Genomic DNA, 20,842 nt, shown 5'->3' on the forward strand with positions numbered 1-20,842 from the left:
TTTATTGAGCGCTTATTGTGTGCAGAGCACTATATTAAGCATTTGGGAGAGTACAATACAACAATACACAGATACATTTCCTGCCCATAACGAGCTTACAGTCTAGAGTGGGGAAGACAGACATTAATATAAAAAAAAAAAATTACAGGTTGTACATAAGTGCTGGGGGCTGGGAAGTTGCAGGGCGGATGGGAGCAGGGACATGGAGAAGGGTTTTACAGACAGGGCCCACAGATGTTCAGATACACACACACACACACACACACACACACACACACACACACACACGCAGCGTGGCTTATTTGAAAGAGCACAGGTCTGGGAGTCAGAGGACGTGGGTTCTAATCCCAGCTTCACCACTTGTCTGCTTTGTGACCTTGGGCAAGCCACTTAACTTCTCTATGCTTGTTACCTCATCTGTAAAATGGGGATTAAAACTGTGAGCCCCATGTGGGACAGTCTGATTACCTGTATCTACCCCAGCACTTAGAACAGTACTTTGCACATGGTAAGCGTTTAACAAATACCATCATCATCATTATTATTATTACTCTCTCTCTCTCTCTCTCTCTCTCTCTCTCCGCAGCTCCTTCAGTCTATACTTCACTCTGCTGCCTGGATTATCTTTGTACAGAAATGCTCTGGACATGTCACTCCCCTCCTCAAAAATCTCCAGCGGTTGCCTGTCAACCTTCGAATGAAGCAAAAACTCCTCACTCTTGGCTTCAAGGCTGTCCATCACCTCGCCCCCTCCTACCTCACCTCCCTTCTCTCCTTCTACAGCCCAGCCCGTACACTCCTCTCCTCCGCTGCTAACCTCCTCACTGGGCCTTGTTCTCTCCTGTCCCGCTGTTGACTCCTGGCCCTCGTCCTCCCCCTGGCCTGGAATGTCTTCCCTCTGCACATCTGCCAAACTAGCTCTCTTCCTCCCTTCAAAGCCCTACTGAGAGCTCACCTCCTCCAGGAGGCTTTCCCTGACTAAGCCCCCCCTTTTTTCCTCTCCTTCTCCTCCTCCCCTCCCCAATGCCCCCCCCAACCCCCTTTCCCTCTCCACAGACTTGTATATATTTGTACATATTTATTACTCTATTTTATTTGTACATATTTACTATATTTATTTTATTAATGATGTGTATATAGCTGTAATTCTATTGATTCTGATGGTATTGACACCTATTTGTTTTGTTTTTTTGTCTGTCTCCCCCCTTCTAGACTGTGAGCCCGTTGTTGGGTAGGGACCGTCTCTATATGTTCATTCATTCATTCATTCAATCATATTTATTGAGCGCTTACTGTGTACAGAGCTTAGTACTGTGTACTAAGCGCTTGGGAAGCACAAGATGGCAACATAATAGAGACGTCCCTACTCGATAATAGGCTCACAGTCTAGAAGGGGGAGACAGACAACAAAACAAAACATATTAACGAAATAAAATAAATAGAATAGTAAATATGTACAAGTAAAATAAATAAAGTAATAGATCTGTACAAACATATTTACAGGTGCTGTGGGGAGGGGAAGGAGGTAGGGCGGGGGGAGATGGGGGGAGAGGAAGGAGGGGGCTCAGTCTGGGAAGGCCTCCTGGAGGAGGTGAGCTCTCAGTAGGGCTTTGAAGGGAGGAAGAGAGCTAGCTTGGCGGATGTGCGGAGGGAGGGCATTCCACGCCAGGGAGAGGACGTGGGCCGGGGGTTGACAGCAGGACAGGCGAGAACGAGGCACAGTGAGGAGATTAGCGGCAGAGGAGCGGAGGGTGAGAGCTGGGCTGTAGAAGGAGAGAAGGGAGGTGAGGTAGGAGGAGGCGAGGCGATGGACAGCCTCGAAGCCTAGAGTGAGGAGTTTTTGCCTGATGCGTAGGTTGACTGGTAGCCACTGGAGATTTTTGAGGAGGGGAGTAACATGCCCAGAGCATTTCTGCACAAAGATGATCCGGGCAGCAGCGTGAAGTATAGACTGAAGTGGGGAGAGACAGGAGGATGGGTGATCAGAGAGGAGGCTGATGCAGTAATCCAGTCGGGATAGGGTGAGAGATTGATCCAGCAGGGTAGTGGTTTGGATGGAGAGGAAAGGGCGGATCCTGGCGATGTTGCGGAGGTGAGACTGGTAGGTTTTGGTGACAGATTGGATGTGAGGGGTGAACAAGAGAGCAGAGTCGAGGATGACACCAAGGGCTTGCAGGCTTGTGAGACCGGAAGGATGGTAGTGCCGTCTACAGTGATGGGAAAGTCAGGGAGAGGGCAGGGTTTGGGAGGGAAGATAAGGAGTTCAGTCTTGGACATACTGAGTTTTAGATGGCAGGCAGACATCCAGATGGAGATGTCTTGAAGGCAGGAGGAGATACGAGCCTGAAGGGAGGGAGAGAGAGCAGGGGCAGTGATATAGATTTGGGTGTCATCATTATAGAGATGATAGTTGAAGCGGTGGGAGTGAATGAATTCACCAAGGGAGTGAGTGTAGATAGAGATATGTAGATATGTAGTGTAGATATGTTGCCAATTTGTACTTCCGAAGTGCTTAGTACAGTGCTCTGCACACAGTAAGTGCTCAATAAATACAATTGAATGAATGAATGAATGAACCCCCCTGAGCTGGCCCCTGAGAACTGGTCCCTGTGAGCTGATCCCCATTAGCTCCCCAAGAAGGCCTCCCTGATCTGTCCCGCAAGAGCTGACTCCTGTGAGCGGTCTGCAGCGAGCTGGCCTCCATGAGTGGAAAGTCATGAGCTGACCCTCATGACCAGGGCTCTGCAACCTGGCCCTCTGGGCTGACCACGGAGAGCAGGACCTCAGAAGTTTCCCCTCACCAATAACCTGGCCCATCTGGGCTGGCACCTGTAGGCTGGTACTCGTCAGCTGGCCCCTGAACTTGGCCAGAGTGGTTCTGGTACCGACCTGCCAGGGTTGGGTGCTTGGGGGGTGATTTGTTCCGTGACCCTCGCCCATGGGTTGCTGGGCAGGGCACCGGCCCTGGGCTCCCCCTCTCCCCGGGCCAGGCGGGAGAAGTGTCTGCGGGAGATTTTGCCCTGGCCCCGTGCACCCATCTGCCCATCTGCCATGCTCCTTAGAGGGCTGCATCCCCGGGGCCACCGGGGCCCATCCCCAGCCGAGGGTCAGCCACCTCCTTCAGGGTGCCCTTGTCCCGTGGAGTACGCCTGATGGGCAGCGGTGAACCCAGAAGCCGATTCTAACTTGGCCTGAGCCAAGTCAGCTCCCATCCGCCCTCCCAGCAGGCCATCTGCCCGGCTGCCCTCGGTGGGGGTGGGGGCTGGTGGCATGGCCCGCATTAGGAGCCGGCGGTCCATAAAACCAGTCGATGTGGGGAAGATAGGAGGCGGCTCTGATCAAACATTGACACAGATGGGTTGCTGGCTCCACGCTGAAGCGCCGGTGAGATAAGCGGGCAGAGGCAGGTGCTGACCAGTCCCAGGCCTACCCCTGGGCGGGGCCAGCCCTGACACTGCTCCCGGAGGGGCTGGATGGTGGGCGCTGCTCCATTCCCGGGCCCCCATCCGGGCCTGGTCCAGTGGTGATCAATCAATCAATCAATCAATCATATTTATTGAGCGCTTACTGTGTGCAGAGCACCGTACTAAGCGCTTGGGAAGTACAAGTTGGCAACATATGGCCTCCTGGTGATGGCCAGGAGGACTGAGTTGAGGTGAAGCTGAGGTGCCGAGGGCAGGGTGGTGGGACAGTGTGCTCCCGGAGAAGCCGTCCAGTGACGGGAGCGAGGTCAGCATGGTTCTCTCCCAAAGCCCTCACAGGTTGGTGGACTTGGGGCTCGTGAACCCCAGAGTCACGGCCGACACGGATTGTTCCTCCATCCCGTGGGGCGGCAGAGCGGCCCGGCTGGGAGAACCCCGTGCCTGGGAGTCAGGCGACCTGGGCTCCTGTCCCAACTCTGCCCCTGATCTGCTGTATGACCTCGAGCAAGCCCCCTACCCTCTCTGGGTCCTCAATATCTCCTCTGTAAAATGGGGCTGAGAAATCTGCCCTCCCTCTCAGAAGGAGATCCCCGAGGAAATCAGGAACTGTGTCCCGCTGGAGTCTTCTTTGTCAGCCCCGTGCTCAGCCTGGGATGTGGCACAAATCCTTGATCCCAGTGAGCTAGGGTCAAGGCCCCACGGGGCCACAAGCAGCCCCCACTGCCTGGACAGCATCTTCTGTGGGGGTCCAGGGCCCTCCTGCAGCTGGGGTGCCTAGCAGTCCAGGACGATTTGTGGGGGGCCTCTCAGGCCAGAAAACGAGACCCAGTTGGGCCTGGCCCTTTCCAGGCCTGACTTGACCCAGGGGCCCCCGAGGCTTCCCCCCTGAAGACTGTATTTTGAGTCACAGAGGGTAAAAGCTCTTCCCCAGCCCAACACCCCTAATAATGATCATCATCATAATCATAATGATGGTATTTGTTAAGCTCTTGCACTGTACTAAGCTCTGGGACAGATTTTTTTTAATGGTATTTGTTAAGCACTCACTATGTGCCGGGCACTGTACTACGTGCTGGGATAGATACGAGCTAATCAGGTTGGATATAGTCCACATCCCACATGGGACTCACAGTATTAAGTCCATTTTACAGATGAGGTAAGTGAGGCACAGAGAAGGGAAGTGACTTGCACAAGGTCACACAGCAGACAAGTGTGGAGGTGAGATTAGAACCCAGGTCCTTCTGACTTTCAAGCCTGTGCCCTTTCCACTGTGCCACCCTGCTTCAGGTTGGGAGGAGTTCCTGACCCACACAAGGCTCAAAGTCTAAATGGGAGGAAGGACAGATATCAAATCCCCATTTTACAGACAATAATAATAATAATAATGGCATTTATTAAGCGCTTACTATGTGCAAAGCACCGTTCTAAGCACTGGGGAGGTTACAAGGTGATCAGGTTGTCCCACGGGGGGCTCACAGTCTCCATTCCCATTTTGCAGATGAGGTAACTGAGGCACAGAGAAGTTAAGTGACTTGCCCGAAGTCACACATTTGAACCCATGACCTCTGACTCCAAAGCCCGTGCTCTTTCCACTGAGCCACACTGCTTCTCTGAAGATGAGGAAATTGGAACCCAAAAAGTTAGGGATTCTCCCTAACCAAGGTCATACTGCAGTTAAGAGGTGGAGCTGGGATTAGAACCCAGGTTCCCTGACTTCTTGAGAAGCAGCGTGGCTCAATGGAAAGAGCCCGGGCTTTGGAGTCAGAGGTCATGGGTTCAAATCCCGGCTCCGCTGCTTGTCAGCTGTGTGACTTTGAGCACGTCACTTAACTTCTCTGGCCCTCATCTGTAAAATGGGGATGAAGACTGTGAACCCCCTGTGGGACAATCTGATCACCTTGTATCTCCCCCAGCACTTAGAACAGTGCTTTGCACCTAGTAAGCGCTTAATAAATGCCATTATTATTATTATTAATACTGTGTTCTTTCTGCTAGGCCACATCCCTCTGGCCTGGAAGGCACAGGTCTCACCCTGCAGGCACACAAATCCCTTTCTGTTTGGGGTGTGGGAGTGTTACTGTTTAGGGCCGCTGCCCTCTCCTTCCTTTCTGCCACCGTAGTGCCAGCCTGCCCACCCCTCACCTACTCGCCTCCAGCTGGCCGACAGACCCTTCTCCGGCCAGAGGGATGGTCTGGCTGACCACCCCATGGGAAGCGAACCCCCTCGGTTTTGTGCACCGGGCCACCGGCCCCAGAGAGGAGTAGTCCCAGATTCCCTTCGACAGCCATCAAGTTTTTCTGAATCGGGCCAGGCCACGGAGCTGAAACTGCACACGCTCTCAGGATTCTGGCCGTGTCCCCGCAAAGGTCCGAGGGTTGCGTGTCCGCTCCCAGCCACCCGATTCCCCGGAAGCGTGGGTCCTGCGGGGGACGGAAGTGCGTTTCCGAGCGCATCTGCCTTCCAAAGTCTGCGCTAGCACTGTTTGCTCAGCCGGGAATCCATTAGGGTTTATCAGATACTGAAAATGATTTTTCCAGATGCAGACGCAAATCTGAATCCATTTCCCTTTGAGGGAGGAGCCTGTGAGTGTCTGTAAACATCCTAGGGCCCCAGGTAGGGTATGGATGATGAAACCCAGGGGGTCCCACCTGCTGTGGGGGCTGGGGAGGGCAGGCCTGCCCAATATTGTTATCAAGGTCTAGGGGCTTACTAGCCCCAGGTAGGAATGGGACTCTGATCAGATTATCTTACACTTGCCCCGGTGCTTAGCACAATGCTTGGCACACAGTAAGTGCTGAATCAATGCCATCATTAGGAGAATACTGGGAATGAGGATGTCATTGAGGATGTCACTGGGAACGTGTCAGCCACCTCTGTTACGTTATACTCTCCGGAGCACTTAGTATGGTGCTATGCACAGACTAAGAGCTCAATAAGTACGATTGATTGATTGGTTGATTTCATGGATTAGGGTGTCATTAGAATTGTGGTGTCCCTGGGGCTCAGGAAGCTTGGGAGTGTCACAGGGGCCCAGTGGGGTTGGAGAGGGGCTGGCGTGGGACTTCACTTCAGCCTGAAGCGACAGTCGGAGTTCAGATAGTGTGTCCCCATGATCGATCAGTCAATCAATCATATTGATTGAGCTCTTGGGTTAGTATAATTGGCATAGGGTGACAGGATTCCTGGCCCCGAGGAGCTTCTGGTATAGCAGGGGAGATGGGTACTCCATAGCCCATAGACCTGTGTGTGTTTGTAGGGTGGAGGAATTGGCTGCCAAGGTTATCTGATTGGCAGCCCCTGGCCCTGCGGTCACCTTACCTGCCCTCACAGCCCCCCGAGCTGCCCCTGTTCATGGCTATCAAGACGATGGCCCCCTTGTGTGGTGCAACCCCTGCTAAAGTGGGATAATGCCAGGTTTCTGAGAGACGATTTGGGCAAAACGCAGAATTTCCTCCCAAATACTGTGGCCAAAGACCACACTGGTCCAAGCCTGGCGGGAGCTGGCTCACACCACACTCACAATCACACTCGCTGAAGTGGTGAGCACGTTCACGACCCCAGTTGCAATCGCGCTCCATAACGATAGTGGTAATGCTCAATCACAGTGGCGATCGAGCTCGATCGCACCCAGTCACTTTCAAACCCTGGTTGACCCTGGCTGCAATCACATTTGAACACGGAGTGATTACATTTGCGATCACACTCGATCACACTCATCTCAGTGGTGATCACTGAGTCTTGGGCACGGATGGGATTCGGATGTGGGTGAGCCCACCCACCTGTGACCACTGAATGGGTGAGGCGAGGGAGCGGGGACTGCCCTAGCGTCACCCCAATCCCCCCCCTGCTTGGAGATGGCTTTTCCACCGCACCCATAGGTTGAGGATGGGGGCTCCCCGTGGGGAGCAACTGGCTCCAGGACCTCGGGTTGCGTCTATCAGTGCCTCCTGTTTCCTCTGCTCCTCTCACCTGGGCCTCACGTCCAGGCTTGGCACTGGGGCTCCGTATTGATCCGGTGGGTGGCTGAGGGGGACGGGTGGGCATGGTCCAGAGGCCATGACCTGCCACTGACCAGAACTTGGGAGCCCTCGGTGGGGGGCACCGGCCACTCCTAGTTGGGGGTGGGAGGGGAGTGCTCCCACCCTCAGCCAGCACAATCAGGAGAGGACGGGAATGGTAGTGGGAAGCCTCCCTCCCTCCATGACCACAGCAGACGGGCAACGGCCAGCACGGAGGCAACTGAGTTTGTATTTAATGGTGCACAGGGTGCCCGGGACCGTGCAACATTGAGGTAGGATGCACAGACACATGTACGAATGTGTGCACACACATGCACACCAGCAGGTTGTGAGGGTGACGAGCGTTGCATTTTTTGGGCTGGTGGTTGCAGCTGTGTGACACAGTACAAGATTTTCAATAAGGATATAAATGTGATGTGAGCCTTTCTCGACTGGGCCCATCTGTGGTGTCCGAAGGTGTCCGGGCGGGCCTGGGCCTTTGGCGGGGTGAACCCTCAGCCAGGGTTTCAGTTTGGTGTTGGGGAAGGGAAGGCATGTGGGAGTTATGGGGATGTCACTATCCCCCTGTCCCCAGTCTTCCCCTTCTGGACCCTCAGGAGCATTGCTTGGAGGGTGCCCACCATCCTGGGAGTCAGGGTTGGGGCACGGGCAGCTCTGTGGACACCGAAGCCCTCGTGACCTCCCGCACACGGAGCACGGTGACGACATCGCACAGGTTATTTTGTGGCTATCCGAACCTGGAGCAGATCCCCTTCATCCATCCGGAGCCATGGCACCCTTTTGTCCCCCGGGTCCCCACAAGCCCGGGGCCATTTCTGTAGTGGACTGGGCACAGACCGGCCTGTTAGTGGGGGGTCACTGCTATGGGAACCCCACCGCCTCTGCGTCTGAGCAGGATCGGGCCGCTGCTGCCTGGGGTCTCTGTGGCTCAGGTCTCCCCAGTCAACACTCCCAACTCCTGCCCAGTCCCTGCGTGCCCACCCCAGCCCTGCCCCGGCCCGCCCTGGCCCAGCTGGCCAGCTTCCAGAACAAGGCCAACCGTGGCCATGCTCTGAATCCTGCAGCTCTGGACAATGAAGCAGAGAGCCACTTTTCATCCTGAACAAACGTCTGAACATTCCAGTTCCCAGGCAGCGTGTGGCAACGCAAGTTAAACAGCCTCACTAGTCCCCAACTGCTCCCTGCTCAGGGCTTAGAAGCAGCTTCAAGTTCCAGCCGTCCACTTTAGGGGTGGGGAGATGGGCAGACCACCTCCCAGTCTACCCTAGTCTCAGCTCACAGCCCCTCTCCTTCCAGACCCCCCAATCTACTGTGGTCTGAGCCTCCATCCCACCCACCAATGACTGCTCCCCTCCATCTTCCATATTTCCCCCCAGTCTGCTGTGGTCTGAGTCCCCTGCCAACCCCCCCGCAATGATCTGTCCCCCCAGTGATCAGTCCCCCGCAATCTGCTGTGGTCTGAGTCCCCAGCCCACTCCCCAGTGATCACTCCTCCCATATCTACTGTGATCTGAGTCCCCGCCCACCCACCGATGATTGCTTCCCCCAGTCTGCTGTGGTCTGAGTCCCCAGCGCAGCCCCCAATGATCGCTTCCTAAAAATCTGCCAAGGTTTAAGTTCCCAGCCCACCCCTCAATGACCACATCCCTTCCTCCTCTGGCTCCCTTCCAATCTTCCTTGGGTGGCCTGAGTCCTCTCCTGCCCCCTTGCATGGCCTGAGTCCCCACCTGCTCCCCACCAACCACTCCCTTCCACCCGCCCACAGTCTCCCATGCATGGCCTGGGCCCCCTACCCATCCCCAAACGACCACTTTCCTCATCCCCCTCTAATCTCTCCCACGTGAGCTGAGCACCCAGCCCACCCCAAAATACCACTTCCCTCTGTCCACCCTGCAATCTCCCATGCCTGGGCCCAAACCCCAGCCCACGGCCAGTTCAAAGCTGGCTGGTCTGCATGTGTCCATTCGCCCGTGAGCCCCCGGCCAGCAGGGCTGTGGCACGCAGGTGGCTGGACTTGTCCGGCCGGGGGTCGGCGGGGCCCCCGGCCCCCAGCCCGAGGCCGCGGCGCAGGCCCAGTGCCCGGCGGAAGCTCTCCCTGAAGTTGTCGGAGAGGAAGCCGTACAGCACGGGGTTGGCGCAGCTGTTGGCATAGGACAGGACGACGACGAAGAAGTAGAGGCCGTCGGAGCTGTGCTCCTCGGGCAGCGGGAAGACGGCATTGGCGATGTTGAGCGTGAAGAAGGGCAGCCAGCACAGCACGAAGGCGGCCACCACCACCACCACCATGCGCGTCACCTTGCGCTCGGAGCGCCGGCGCCGGCCCGCCCCGGCCCGTGCTCCCGCCGCCCGGACCTTGACCACGATGAGCAGGTGGCAGATGCAGATGACCAGCAGGGGCCCGAAGAAGCCCAGCGCAGCCGTGTAGATGATGAAGACGGCCCCCCAGACGTCGGCTGGCTCGGGCCAGCTGATGTTGCAGGTGTTCCAGACTTCCTGGACGTCCACGAAGATGATGACCGGCAGGGACATCAGCAACGAGAAGGCCCAGACAGCGGCGCTGATCAACTTGGCCACCGGCGGACGCCGCCATCCGGCGGCCTTGAGAGGGTGAACCACTGCCAGATAACGGTCCAGGCTCATGACGGTCAGGCAGAAGACACTGGTGAACTGGTTGATGCCGTCCACGGCCATGACCAGCCGACACAGGGCGGAGCCGAAGGGCCAGTAGGAGAGGGCGTTCTGGGCGGCGATGAAGGGCAGGCCTAGCATGAAGAGGACGTCGGCCACGGCCAGGTTCAGGATGTAGATGTTGGTGACCGTCTTCATCTTGGCGAAGCGCAAGACCACGTAGATGACCAAGGAGTTGCCGCCCAGACCGCCGGCGCATACCAACAGGTAGATGACCGGTATGGCCACCGTGCGGACCGCGGACGGGGCGGGCGGGGCCTCGCCGCTGTGGTTGGAGCCGTCGCCTGGCGGACCGGAGATGTTGACGTTGAGCTCCCGGAGGGCGGCGCCCCAGCCGGGCTCTGCGGGCTCCATCGGGGGGTCCATCCTCACCTCCGACCCCGTGCTGGTCCGGGTGGGGAGATGCTGCGGCTCAGGTGCTGGGGGTCTGCCGGGATGGGGGACAGTTAGAGAGGTCCCGCGGAGAGTTGGTTGGGAGGGTGGGGAGATTTTGTCCTCCTGGGGCCTGATCGGCCCCGCCCATGCTCCCCTGGGATCCAAGCTCCCCTGGGACCTGGACCCCGCTTCCCTGTCCGCCCTCCCCCACCCCAACCCAGCTGGACTTCCTGAGCTCCCCCCACCAGCTGCACAGTTGATGTCCCCCCAGCCCCTGGCCCCCCTGGGGTAATAATAATGATGGCATTTATTAAGCGCTTACTATGTGCAAAGCACTGTTCTAAGCGCTGGGGAGGTTACAAGGTAGAGGTAGAGGATCCCTATTGCTCACGATGAAACAAGGGATGAGCTTGAGGGTAATGGGAATGTGGGTGGGTGGGGGCAGGGTCTGCCCTTGATAGAAGCAGCATGGCACAGTGGATAGAGCATGGGTCTGGGAATAATAATAGTAATAATAATGATGGCATTTATTAAGCGCTTACTATGTGCAAAGCACTGTTCTAAGCACTGGGGAGTTTACAAGGTGATCAGGTTGTCCCACGTGGGGCTCACTGTCTTAATCCCCATTTTACAGATGAGGGAACTGAGGCACAGAGAAGTGAAATGACCTTCCCAAAGTCACACACCTGACAAGTGACAGAGCCGGGATTTGAACCGATGACCTCTGGCTCCAAGGCCCATGCTCTTTCCACTGAGCCACGCTGCTTCTCCTGGAATCAGAAGGTCATGAGTTCTAATCCCACTTGTCTGCTGTGTGACCTTGGGCAAGTCACTTCACTTCTCTCTGTCTCCATTACCTAATCTGTAAAATGGGGACTGAGACCATGAGCCCCATGTGGGGCAAGGACTATGTCCAAACTGATTTTTGTGTTTCCAACCCGGCGCATAATACAGTGCCCAGCACATAGTAAGCACTAAACAAATACCATTATTGTTATTATTATTATATAACCACATAGAAGCAGCTTAATGGATAGAGCACAGGACTGGGAGTCAGAAGGACCTGACTTCTAATCCCAGCTCTGCCACATGTCTGCTGTGCAACCTTGGGCAAGTCACTTCACGTCTCTGGACCTCAGTTTACCTCATTTGTAAAATGGGGATAAGAGTGAGCCCCACGTGGGACAAGGACTAAGTCCAACCTGATTAACTCGTATCTATCCAAGTACTTAGAACAGTGCTTGGCACATAGGAAGCGCTTAACAAGTACCATAATCATTAGTATTATTATATAATCCATGTGATTAGAGCGATAGGTCTAATCTCCCAGAAAGCCGCCCATTTGCAGGGGAGAGAGAAAGTTACATAACATTAACATGATTAAGATTGAGCCCCCTGAGGGACAGGGACCGCGTCCACTCTGATCAACTTGCACCCACCCCAGCGCTTAGTACAGTGCCTGGCATGGAGTAAGTGCTTAACAAAGACAACATTAAAAAAACACAAAGGAACAAATATAGGCACAGGGGACATGATTAGGTCCTACAGATCCCAGCTGGCCAATGGAAGCCATGGACCTTAAGCGACCGAGCCTGAATCACCTTAGCTTTTTTGCCCCTCCAGAACGACACTGGAATCCCTTGGACTTGGCCGGGATCCCCACGGCTGCAGCAGGCAAGCAGGCAGGCGGGAGGGCAGGCAGGCAGGCACTCCTTATAATAAGGTTGGAAATAAAATGACTGTAACGGTGCCGCTCTATCCTCCTCGCAGCATTATCGTTTGGTTTGGGGCCTTTGAGTTTCCTTATCGTAATTGGGTTCTCCTTGTATCCCAGCTGTCTCAAAAGGGTCGACTCTCGAACTGATTCTGCACACCTGAAAATGCAAGCCATTTTCCTGTCGAGTTCACTTTTCCTTGAACTTATCTCCAGGGACGTTACCAGCGGCATAAGGCAAGTCACTCTGTGTTACCTCGGGCACATCCCTTAACCTCTCTGGGCCTCACTTTCCTCATGTGTAGAATGGGGACAGTAATGCCATTCCCTCTCCAGGATGCCTTTTCCTGGATGCAGTCATTCATTCATTCACTCAATCATATTTATTGAGCACTTACTGCATGCAGAGCACTGTACTAAGTGCTTGGGAAGCTCTCCCCCTCCCCCCCCCTCCCCTCCCCATCCCCCGCCTTACCTCCTTCCCCTCCCCACAGCGCCTGTATATATGTATATATGTTTGTGCGTATTTATTACTCCATTTATTTATTTTATTTGTACATATTTATTCTATTTATTTTATTTTGTTAATATGTTTTGTTTTGTTCTCTGTCTCCCCCTTCTAGACTGTGAGCCCACTGTTGGGTAGGGACCGTCTCTATATGTTGCCAACTTGTACTTCCCAAGCGCTTAGTCCAGTGCTCTGCACACAGTAAGCGCTCAATAAATACGATTGAATGAATGAATGAATTGGGAAGTACAAATCGCAGGGCCAACCTCCACCATCTCCACCCCGCCTTGCTCCCCCAGGTACCCCCAGGCCAGGACCCTCCCTCCCTTCCTCTCTTCCCCCCTTTCCAGCCTGGGCAGGTTGGGGTGGCAGTGGGGTGCCGGATGGACCCTACCAATGGGTAGGGAAGAGGGGAGGAAGAGGAAGGAGAAGATGGGAAGGAGGGGTTCTGGCATAATGACCCAGGGGGTGGAAGTGCTGATCGGGGTTCAAGGAAGAAGGGAAGGCAAGGAAGGTGATGAGCAGGACTTTCGTTCGGGAGAGATCACTACGCTTCAACTCTTTGAGGGCAAGGATCGTGTCTCCCAACTCTGTTGTTACTGGACTCTCCCAAGAGCCCAATACAATGCTCTACACGTAGTGGGCACACAATACTGATTGAATCGGAGGAAGGTGACCAATGGGATTATTGATCGGGGAGGAAGGTGATCGACAGGATTATTGCTTGGGTAGGACAGCGATCAGTAGGACTACTGATCAGGGGAGGAAGGTGATGAGCAGGGTTATTGCTTGGGTAGGACAGTGATCAACAGGATTATTGATGATCAGGATTATTGCTTGGGTAGGATGGTGATCAGGGGTTATTAATCAGGGCAGGTAAGTGATGAGAGGATTATTGCTTGGGTAGGACTGTGATCAGGGGGATTATTGATCGGGGAGGAAGGTGTTGAGCAGGATTATTACTTGGGTAGGATGGTGATCAGCGGGAATATTGATCAAGGGAGACAGGTGATCGGAAGGATTATTGCTTGGGCAGGACGTGATCAGTGGGATTAGTGATTGGGGAGGAAGGTATTGAACAAGATTATTGTTTGGGTCAGCTGGTAATCAGTGGGATTATTGATCAGGGAGGCCCTCTAGCAGAGTTCCCCTGTTCAGGCTGAGGAGTGACCACCTCCTGCCCTAGGGGAGAAATGGTGTGACACCCAGTCATCACGGATCTCCCGGAGTCTCCCCTGCCCCTGTCCCTATCCCCTTCCCCCATCTCCTCTGCTATCCCACAACTTCCTCTCCTTACCTTTCTTCTTTCCTTCCATCCCCTCCTCTCCCCTCTCCACCACATCCCTCTTCTTTCCTCATCCCTCCTCTCCCAACTCCCCTCCTCCCCTAGGCTCTCTGCCTTGCCCCAGTGGCTCCCCTGCTACTCTCACCCCTTTCCCAGACTTCTGGAAACCCTCCTGCCATCTCTGGGGGCCTGGAGGAAAGGGGAAGGGTGGGCAGGTAGCGCTCCATCAGCATCAATAGTATTTATGGGTGTCTACTGTGTGCACAGCACTGTTCTGAGCACCTACTGATAACTTGAGAAGCAGCATGGCCTGGTGGATAGAGCATGGGCCTAGGCATCAGAAAGACCTGGGTCCTAACCCTGGCTTCACCACTTTATTTTTTAATGATATTTGTTAAGTGCTTACTATGTGCTGGGCACTGTATTAGGTGGTGGGGTAGAGAAAAGCTAATGATGTTGGACAGAGTCCCTGTCCCCCTCTCCATCCCCCCCCATCTTACCTCCTTCCCTTCCCCACAGCACCTGTATATATGTATATATGTTTGTACATATTTATTACTCTATTTATTTATTTATTTATTTATTTTACTTGTACATATCTATTCTATTTGTTTTATTTTGTTAGTATGTTTGGTTTTGTTCTCTGTCTCCCCCCTTTTAGACTGTGAGCCCACTGTTGGGTAGGGACTGTCTCTATATGTTGCCAATTTGTACTTCCCAAGCGCTTAGTACAGTGCTGTGCACATAGTAAGCGCTCAATAAATATGATTGATGATGATGATGATGATGATGATGATGATGATGACTCCCAGGCCTTGTCTGCTGTGTGACCTTGGACAAGTTATTTAACTTCTCTGTGCCTCAGTTACCTCATCTGTACAATGGGGATTCATTCATTCATTCAATCGTATTTATTGAGTGCTTACTGTTTGCAGAGCACTGTACTAAGCGCTTGGGAAGTACAAGTCGGCAACATATAGAGACGGTCCATACCCAACAACGGGCTCAGAGTCTAGAAAGGGGCGACAGACAACAAAACAAAACATGTTTAAGACTGTGAATCCCATGTGGGACAGGGAGTGTCTCCAACCTGGTAATCTTGTACCTATCCCAGGAAGTAGAACAATGCCTGGCATATAGTAAACAAACACTTAACAAATGCCATAAAAAAAGAAAACTTGGGAGAGAATAGAGAAAGAAGACACAATCACTGCCCTGAAGGAGCTTGCAGACTAGACAGCCCTTAAAATAAATTACAGGCAAAAAGAAGAGCAAAAAAGGATATGTGTAAGAGTTAGTGCTTAAGTATATATAAATATGTAAACATGTATATGTACAAGTGCTAGTACAGTGCTCTGCACACAGTAATGAATGAATGAATACATATATATGTGTATATTAAAAGAAGCTGTGTGGCAGTGGAAAGAGCATTGCCTGTCTACTTGTTTTGTTTTGCTGTCTGTCTCCCCCCTTCTAGTCTGTGAGCCCGTTGTTGGGTAGGGATTGTCTCTATCTGTTGCCAAATCGTACTTTCCAAGCGCTTAGTACAGTGCTCTGCACACAGTAAGCGTTCAATAAATGCGATTGAATGAATGAATGAACACGGGCTTGGGAGTAAGAGGTCGTAGGTTCCAACCCCGGCTCCGCCACTTGTCAGCTGTGTGACTTCGGGCAAGTCACTTAACTTCTCTGTGCCTCCGTTACCTCATCTGAAAAATGGCGATTAAGACTGAGCCCCACGCGGGACAACCTGATTACCTTGTATCTACCCCAGCGCTTAGGAGAGTGCTTGGCACATAGTGAGTGCTTAACAAATACCGTCACCGTTATTATTATTGTGTGTGTGCTGTCCCTTGCTGAGTTGTCAGGTTTCATGTTTTCTCTTTAGCCTCCTCGTGTCTCTTTCATGCGAAGCCTTTGCTGGAAAAGAGCCTCTCCTTTCTCGATAGCAGTGCGCCCCGCGGGTCTGTCCTCGGGAACTGATTTAAGTAATTGTGTATGAAGATTTGTTCGGAAGAGCTACAGGCGGTTGGGAGCACACAGCGGTGCAGGTGGTGAGGAAGGGCCGACATGGCAATTGGCGGGGGTTGGAGGGCCGGGGGTATGTGTGTATGTATGTGTGAATAACCTGGGGACATTAAAAATAAATCGGGGAAGGCCCCCGGAGGAGATGGGCTTTGGGGAATTCTGAGGGTGGGAAAGCTCGGGAAGCTTTTTTTCCTCTTCGTCCCCGCTCGCTCCCTACCGGCTTCCTCGGTCCGGAGGCTCAGGGGGAGGAGGAGGCGGAAGCGGAGGCGGAGGGGCCAGCGACGGGAAGGGGATGGGGATGGGGAAGGATATGGGGATGGGAAAGGGGAAGGGGATGGGGATGGGGAAGAGGATGGGGAAGGGGATGGGCATGGGGAAGGAGATGGGGAAGAGGATGGGGAAGGGGAAGGGGATGGGCATGGGGAAGGGGATGGGGAAGAGGATGGGGAAGGGGAAGGGGATGGGCATGGGGAAGAGGATGGGGAAGAGGATGGGGAAGGGGATGGGCATGGGGAAGGGGATGAGGATGGGGAAGAGGATGGGGAAGGGGATGGGCATGGGGAAGGGGATAGGGAAGGGGATGGGCACGGGGAAGGGGATAGGGAAGGGGATGGGCATGGGGAAGGGGATGGGGATGGGGAAGAGGATGGGGAAGGGGAAGGGGATGGGCATGGGGAAGGGGATGGGGATGGGGAAGAGGATGGGGAAGGGGATGGGCATGGGGAAGGGGATGGGCATGGGGAAGGGGAAGGGGAAGGGGATGGGCATGGGGAAGGGGATGGGGATGGGCATGGGGAAGGGGAAGGGGATGGGGATGGGCATGGGGAAGGGGATAGGGAAGGGGAAGGGGATGGGCATGGGGAAGGGGATAGGGAAGGGGATGGGCACGGGGAAGGGGATAGGGAAGGGGATGGGGATGGGGAAGAGGATGGGGAAGGGGAAGGGGATGGGCATGGGGAAGGGGATGGGGATGGGGAAGAGGATGGGGAAGGGGATGGGCATGGGGAAGGGGAAGGGGATGGGCATGGGGAAGGGGAAGGGGAAGGGGATGGGCATGGGGAAGGGGATGGGGATGGGCATGGGGAAGGGGAAGGGGATGGGGATGGGCATGGGGAAGGGGATAGGGAAGGGGATGGGGATGGGCATGGGGAAGGGGATAGGGAAGGGGATAGGGAAGGGGATGGGCATGGGGAAGGGGATGGGGATGGGGAAGAGGATGGGGAAGGGGAAGGGGATGGGCATGGGGAAGGGGATGGGGATGGGGAAGGGGATGGGGAAGGGGAAGGGGATGGGCATGGGGAAGGGGATGGGGATGGGGAAGGGGAAGGGGATGGGCATGGGGAAGGGGATGGGGATGGGGAAGGGGATGGGCATGGGGAAGGGGATGGGCATGGGGAAGAGGATGGGGATGGGCATGGGGAAGGGGAAGGGGATGGGGATGGGGAAGGGGATGGGGATGGGCATGGGGAAGGGGATAGGGAAGGGGATGGGCATGGGGAAGGGAATGGGCATGGGGAAGGGGATAGGGAAGGGGATGGACATGGGGAAGGGGATGGGCATGGGGAAGGGGAAGGGGATGGACATGGGGGAGGGGAAGGGGGTGGGGAAGGGGATGGGCATGGGGAAGGGGATAGGGAAGGGGATGGACATGGGGAAGGGGATGGGCATGGGGAAGGGGAAGGGGATGGACATGGGGGAGGGGAAGGGGGTGGGGAAGGGGATGGACATGGGGAAGGGGATGGGGATGGGGTGGGGAGGTTGACTGGGGTGGGGTGACGAGCGGGTTGAGGAACGGCAGGGGAAGGGGAAGATGGCGAGGAGGATGGGAGGTTAGGGGAGGGAAGGGGCGCGGGGGATGGACTGCAATGTCCGGTGGTCCGAGCCCGGGGGCCAAGGCCGGGGTCCGTCCGAGCGGGAACACCGCCGCCGCGGCCGCCGCCTGCCAACCGGTGCCTGAGCCGCCCCCGCCCCGAGCGGGAAGTCAAACCTCCACCGTGTCACGACATCGGTCCTCCTGGGCGGACCGTGTCGCGGCGGAGCCGGGGCCGGGGCTCCGCCGCCCCCAATGCCCCCCGCCCCCCTCCCGGGAGCCCCCACCCGAAGGGACCCCACTGCCGAAACTGGAGGGTCCGGGGCCCGAGACCCCCGGGTGGTGAGGGCGGAGAGCTTAGCTCCGCGCCCACCCCGCATGGTTCCCAGCCCGGGCCAGGGCTCTGAGTCCGACCCCTGGACCCCCGCTCCCACCCGCCATCCCGGCTCCGCCCGCGCCCCCCGTTCCCGCTTCCAACACCCCCCCCCCCCATCCCGGAGCGCCGCCCCTGCCCTGCGGCCCCGATGGGCTCCAGCCCGCCCAAGCACGCTCCCCCCCGGCCCCAGACCCAGCAGGGCAGGATGGGGCAGGACCGGACCGGACGGGCGGGGCGCGGGGGGACGGAGAGCGGGCCGGGGGGGTCCCTTCCCCGGGCTCGGGCTACCTGGGTCTGCGGGGCAGCTGGTGCGGACGGAGGGCGGCGGGGGCCCGTCCTCATGGGGCCGGCGGGCTCTCCGCTAGACTCCCCCTGCCCCCCGGACGGACGGACGGACGGACGGGCGGAGGTCCGGAGGTCCGGAGCGCCGACGGGCATCGCCCCTGCGGGCGGAGCCGGGGAGCGTGGGGGCCCCTGCCCCTCCCCGACGGCAGCCGGCCGCGCCCCGCCCTCCCCCGCCGGGCACACCCCGCTCCCTCGCAATGGTCCACGACGCCCCCCAACCCACGTACACACTCACACACACGTGGGGACACACGCAGGCCTCAACACGGGAAGGCGGGAGCGGGCGGGAGCTGACCGGAGGACTGTGAGCCCACCTTTTAGACTGTGAGCCCACTGTTGGGCAGGGACTGTCTCTATATGTTGCCAATTTGTACTTCCCAAGCGCTTAGTACAGTGCTCTGCACATAGTAAGCGCTCAATAAATACGATTGATGATGATGATGATGTAGGGTAGGGACTGTCTCTCTATGTTGCCAACTTGGACTTCCCAAGCGCTCGGTCCAGTGCTCTGCACACAGTAAGCGCTCAATAAATACGATTGATCGATTGATTGTAGGGGCAACGAGGCAGCGGCCGACCCGCACGGACCCCCCGCCCCCCACCCTTCCTCCCTCCCTCCTACATCGACATTAGAAGAGGAAGGTGTCGGGGCTGGGCTGTAGGAGGACAGCTGAGGTAGGAGAGGGCGAGGGCATTGAGCGCTCTGAAGCTGATGGTGAGGAGTTTCTGTTGGCTGTGGAGTCGGATGGGCAACCGCTGGAGGTTCTTGAGGGGTAGGGAAACACAGACTGAACCCTTTTTGGGAAAAATGATCCAGGGAGCAGAACGACGTAAGGACTGGACCGGGGAGAAACAGGAGGCAGGGGCGGTAGTCAAAGTGGGATAGAATAAGTGCTTGGAGCAGTGGCGTAGCAGTTTGGATGGAGAGGAAAGGGCAGATTTTAGCGATGTCGTGAAGGTTGAACGGGCAGGACTTAATAATGTTGGTATTTGTAAGCACTTACTATGTGCAAAGCACCGTTCTAAGCGCTGGGGTAGATACAAGGTAATCAGGTTGTCCCACGTGGGGCTCCCAGTCTTCATCCCCATTTTACAGATGAGGGAACTGAGGCCCAGAGAAGTGCAATGACTTGCCCAAAGTCACACAGCTGACAAGTGGCGGAGCCGGGATTTGAACCCACGACCTCAGACTCCAAAGCCCGGGCTCTTTCCACTGAGCCACGCTGCTTCCCATGACTTAGTGATAGGTTGAATGTGTAGGTTGAATGAGAAAGAGGAGTCTCGGACAATGTCAAGGTTAAGGCTATGTGTGAGACAAAGAGGATGGTAGTGCTGTCTACAGAAGCAGCGTGGCTTAGTTACCTCAGTTTCCCTAGTTACTTAGTTACCTCTGTGCCTCAGTTACCTCATCTGTAAAATGGGGATGAAGACTGTGAGCCCCCCGTGGGACTACCTGATCACCTTGTAACCTCCCCAGCACTTAGAACAAGGCTTTGCACATAGTAAGTGCTTAACAAATGCCATTATTATTACTATTGTTATTATTACAGCAATGGGAAGGACATGGGGAGGACAGGTTTTGGGTGGGAAGATGAGGAGTTCTGTTTTGGACATGTTAAGTTTGAGGGGTTGCCCGGACATTCAAGCAGAGATGTCCTGAAGGTAGAAAGAAATATAAGACTGCAGAGAAGGAGAGAGATCAGGGCTGGAGATGTAGATCTGGGAATCATCACTTAGAGATGGGAGTTGAAGATATGGGAGTGAATGAGTATTCCAAGGGAGTGGGGGTGGATGGGGAATTAGAAGGGGACCCAGAACTGAGCCTTGAGGGACTCCCACAATTAGGGGCTTGGGCGGGGGGCGGGTAGAGGGGGTGCCTGTGAAAGAGACTGAGGAGGAGTGGCCAGACTTAGAAGGAGAACCAGGAGCGGGCAGTGTCAAAAAAACCAAGGTTAGATGGGGTTTCCAGGAGAAAGAGGTGGTCAGCACTATCAAAGTCACCTGAGATGTCACGGATGACTAGGGTGAAGCAGAGGAAGAGGAGGAGGAAGAAGAGGAGGAGGAAGAGGTCACTGGTGACCTTGGAGAGAGTGGCCTCAGTGAAGTGAAAGGGTGGAGGAGGGAGTTGGAGGAGAAATAGAGGCAGTGGGAGTAAACAATCCATTTGAGACATTTGGATGGAAATGGTAGGTGGGAGGTGAGGTGATAACTGGAGGAGGGAGTGGGGATCAACCCAGGGCTACCGTGGGCGTATTTGAGAGCAGAGGGGAA

General features: G+C 55.5%; 1 protein-coding gene across 1 annotated transcript; it reads right to left on the reverse strand.

Moving 5' to 3' along the window:
- Positions 1–9,253: 9,253 nt before the first annotated feature.
- Positions 9,254–18,583, reverse strand: SSTR5 (somatostatin receptor 5). Its single transcript, XM_038763559.1, has 2 exons — positions 18,515–18,583; positions 9,254–10,557 (listed from the first exon to the last, which is right to left on the reverse strand). Exon 2 carries the CDS (start codon positions 10,494–10,496, stop codon positions 9,378–9,380), a length of 1,119 nt encoding a protein of 372 aa, XP_038619487.1. The 5' UTR covers positions 10,497–10,557; positions 18,515–18,583; the 3' UTR covers positions 9,254–9,377.
- Positions 18,584–20,842: the final 2,259 nt, after the last annotated feature.

This window comes from Tachyglossus aculeatus, chromosome 21 (genome assembly GCF_015852505.1).
Source record: "Tachyglossus aculeatus isolate mTacAcu1 chromosome 21, mTacAcu1.pri, whole genome shotgun sequence".
Lineage (NCBI taxonomy): Eukaryota > Metazoa > Chordata > Mammalia > Monotremata > Tachyglossidae > Tachyglossus > Tachyglossus aculeatus.

Bases quoted from the DNA above. Each gene is read 5' to 3' on its own strand.
- SSTR5 (XM_038763559.1), bottom strand. From the start codon at position 10,496: ATGGACCCCCCGATGGAGCCCGCAGAGCCCGGCTGGGGCGCCGCCCTC.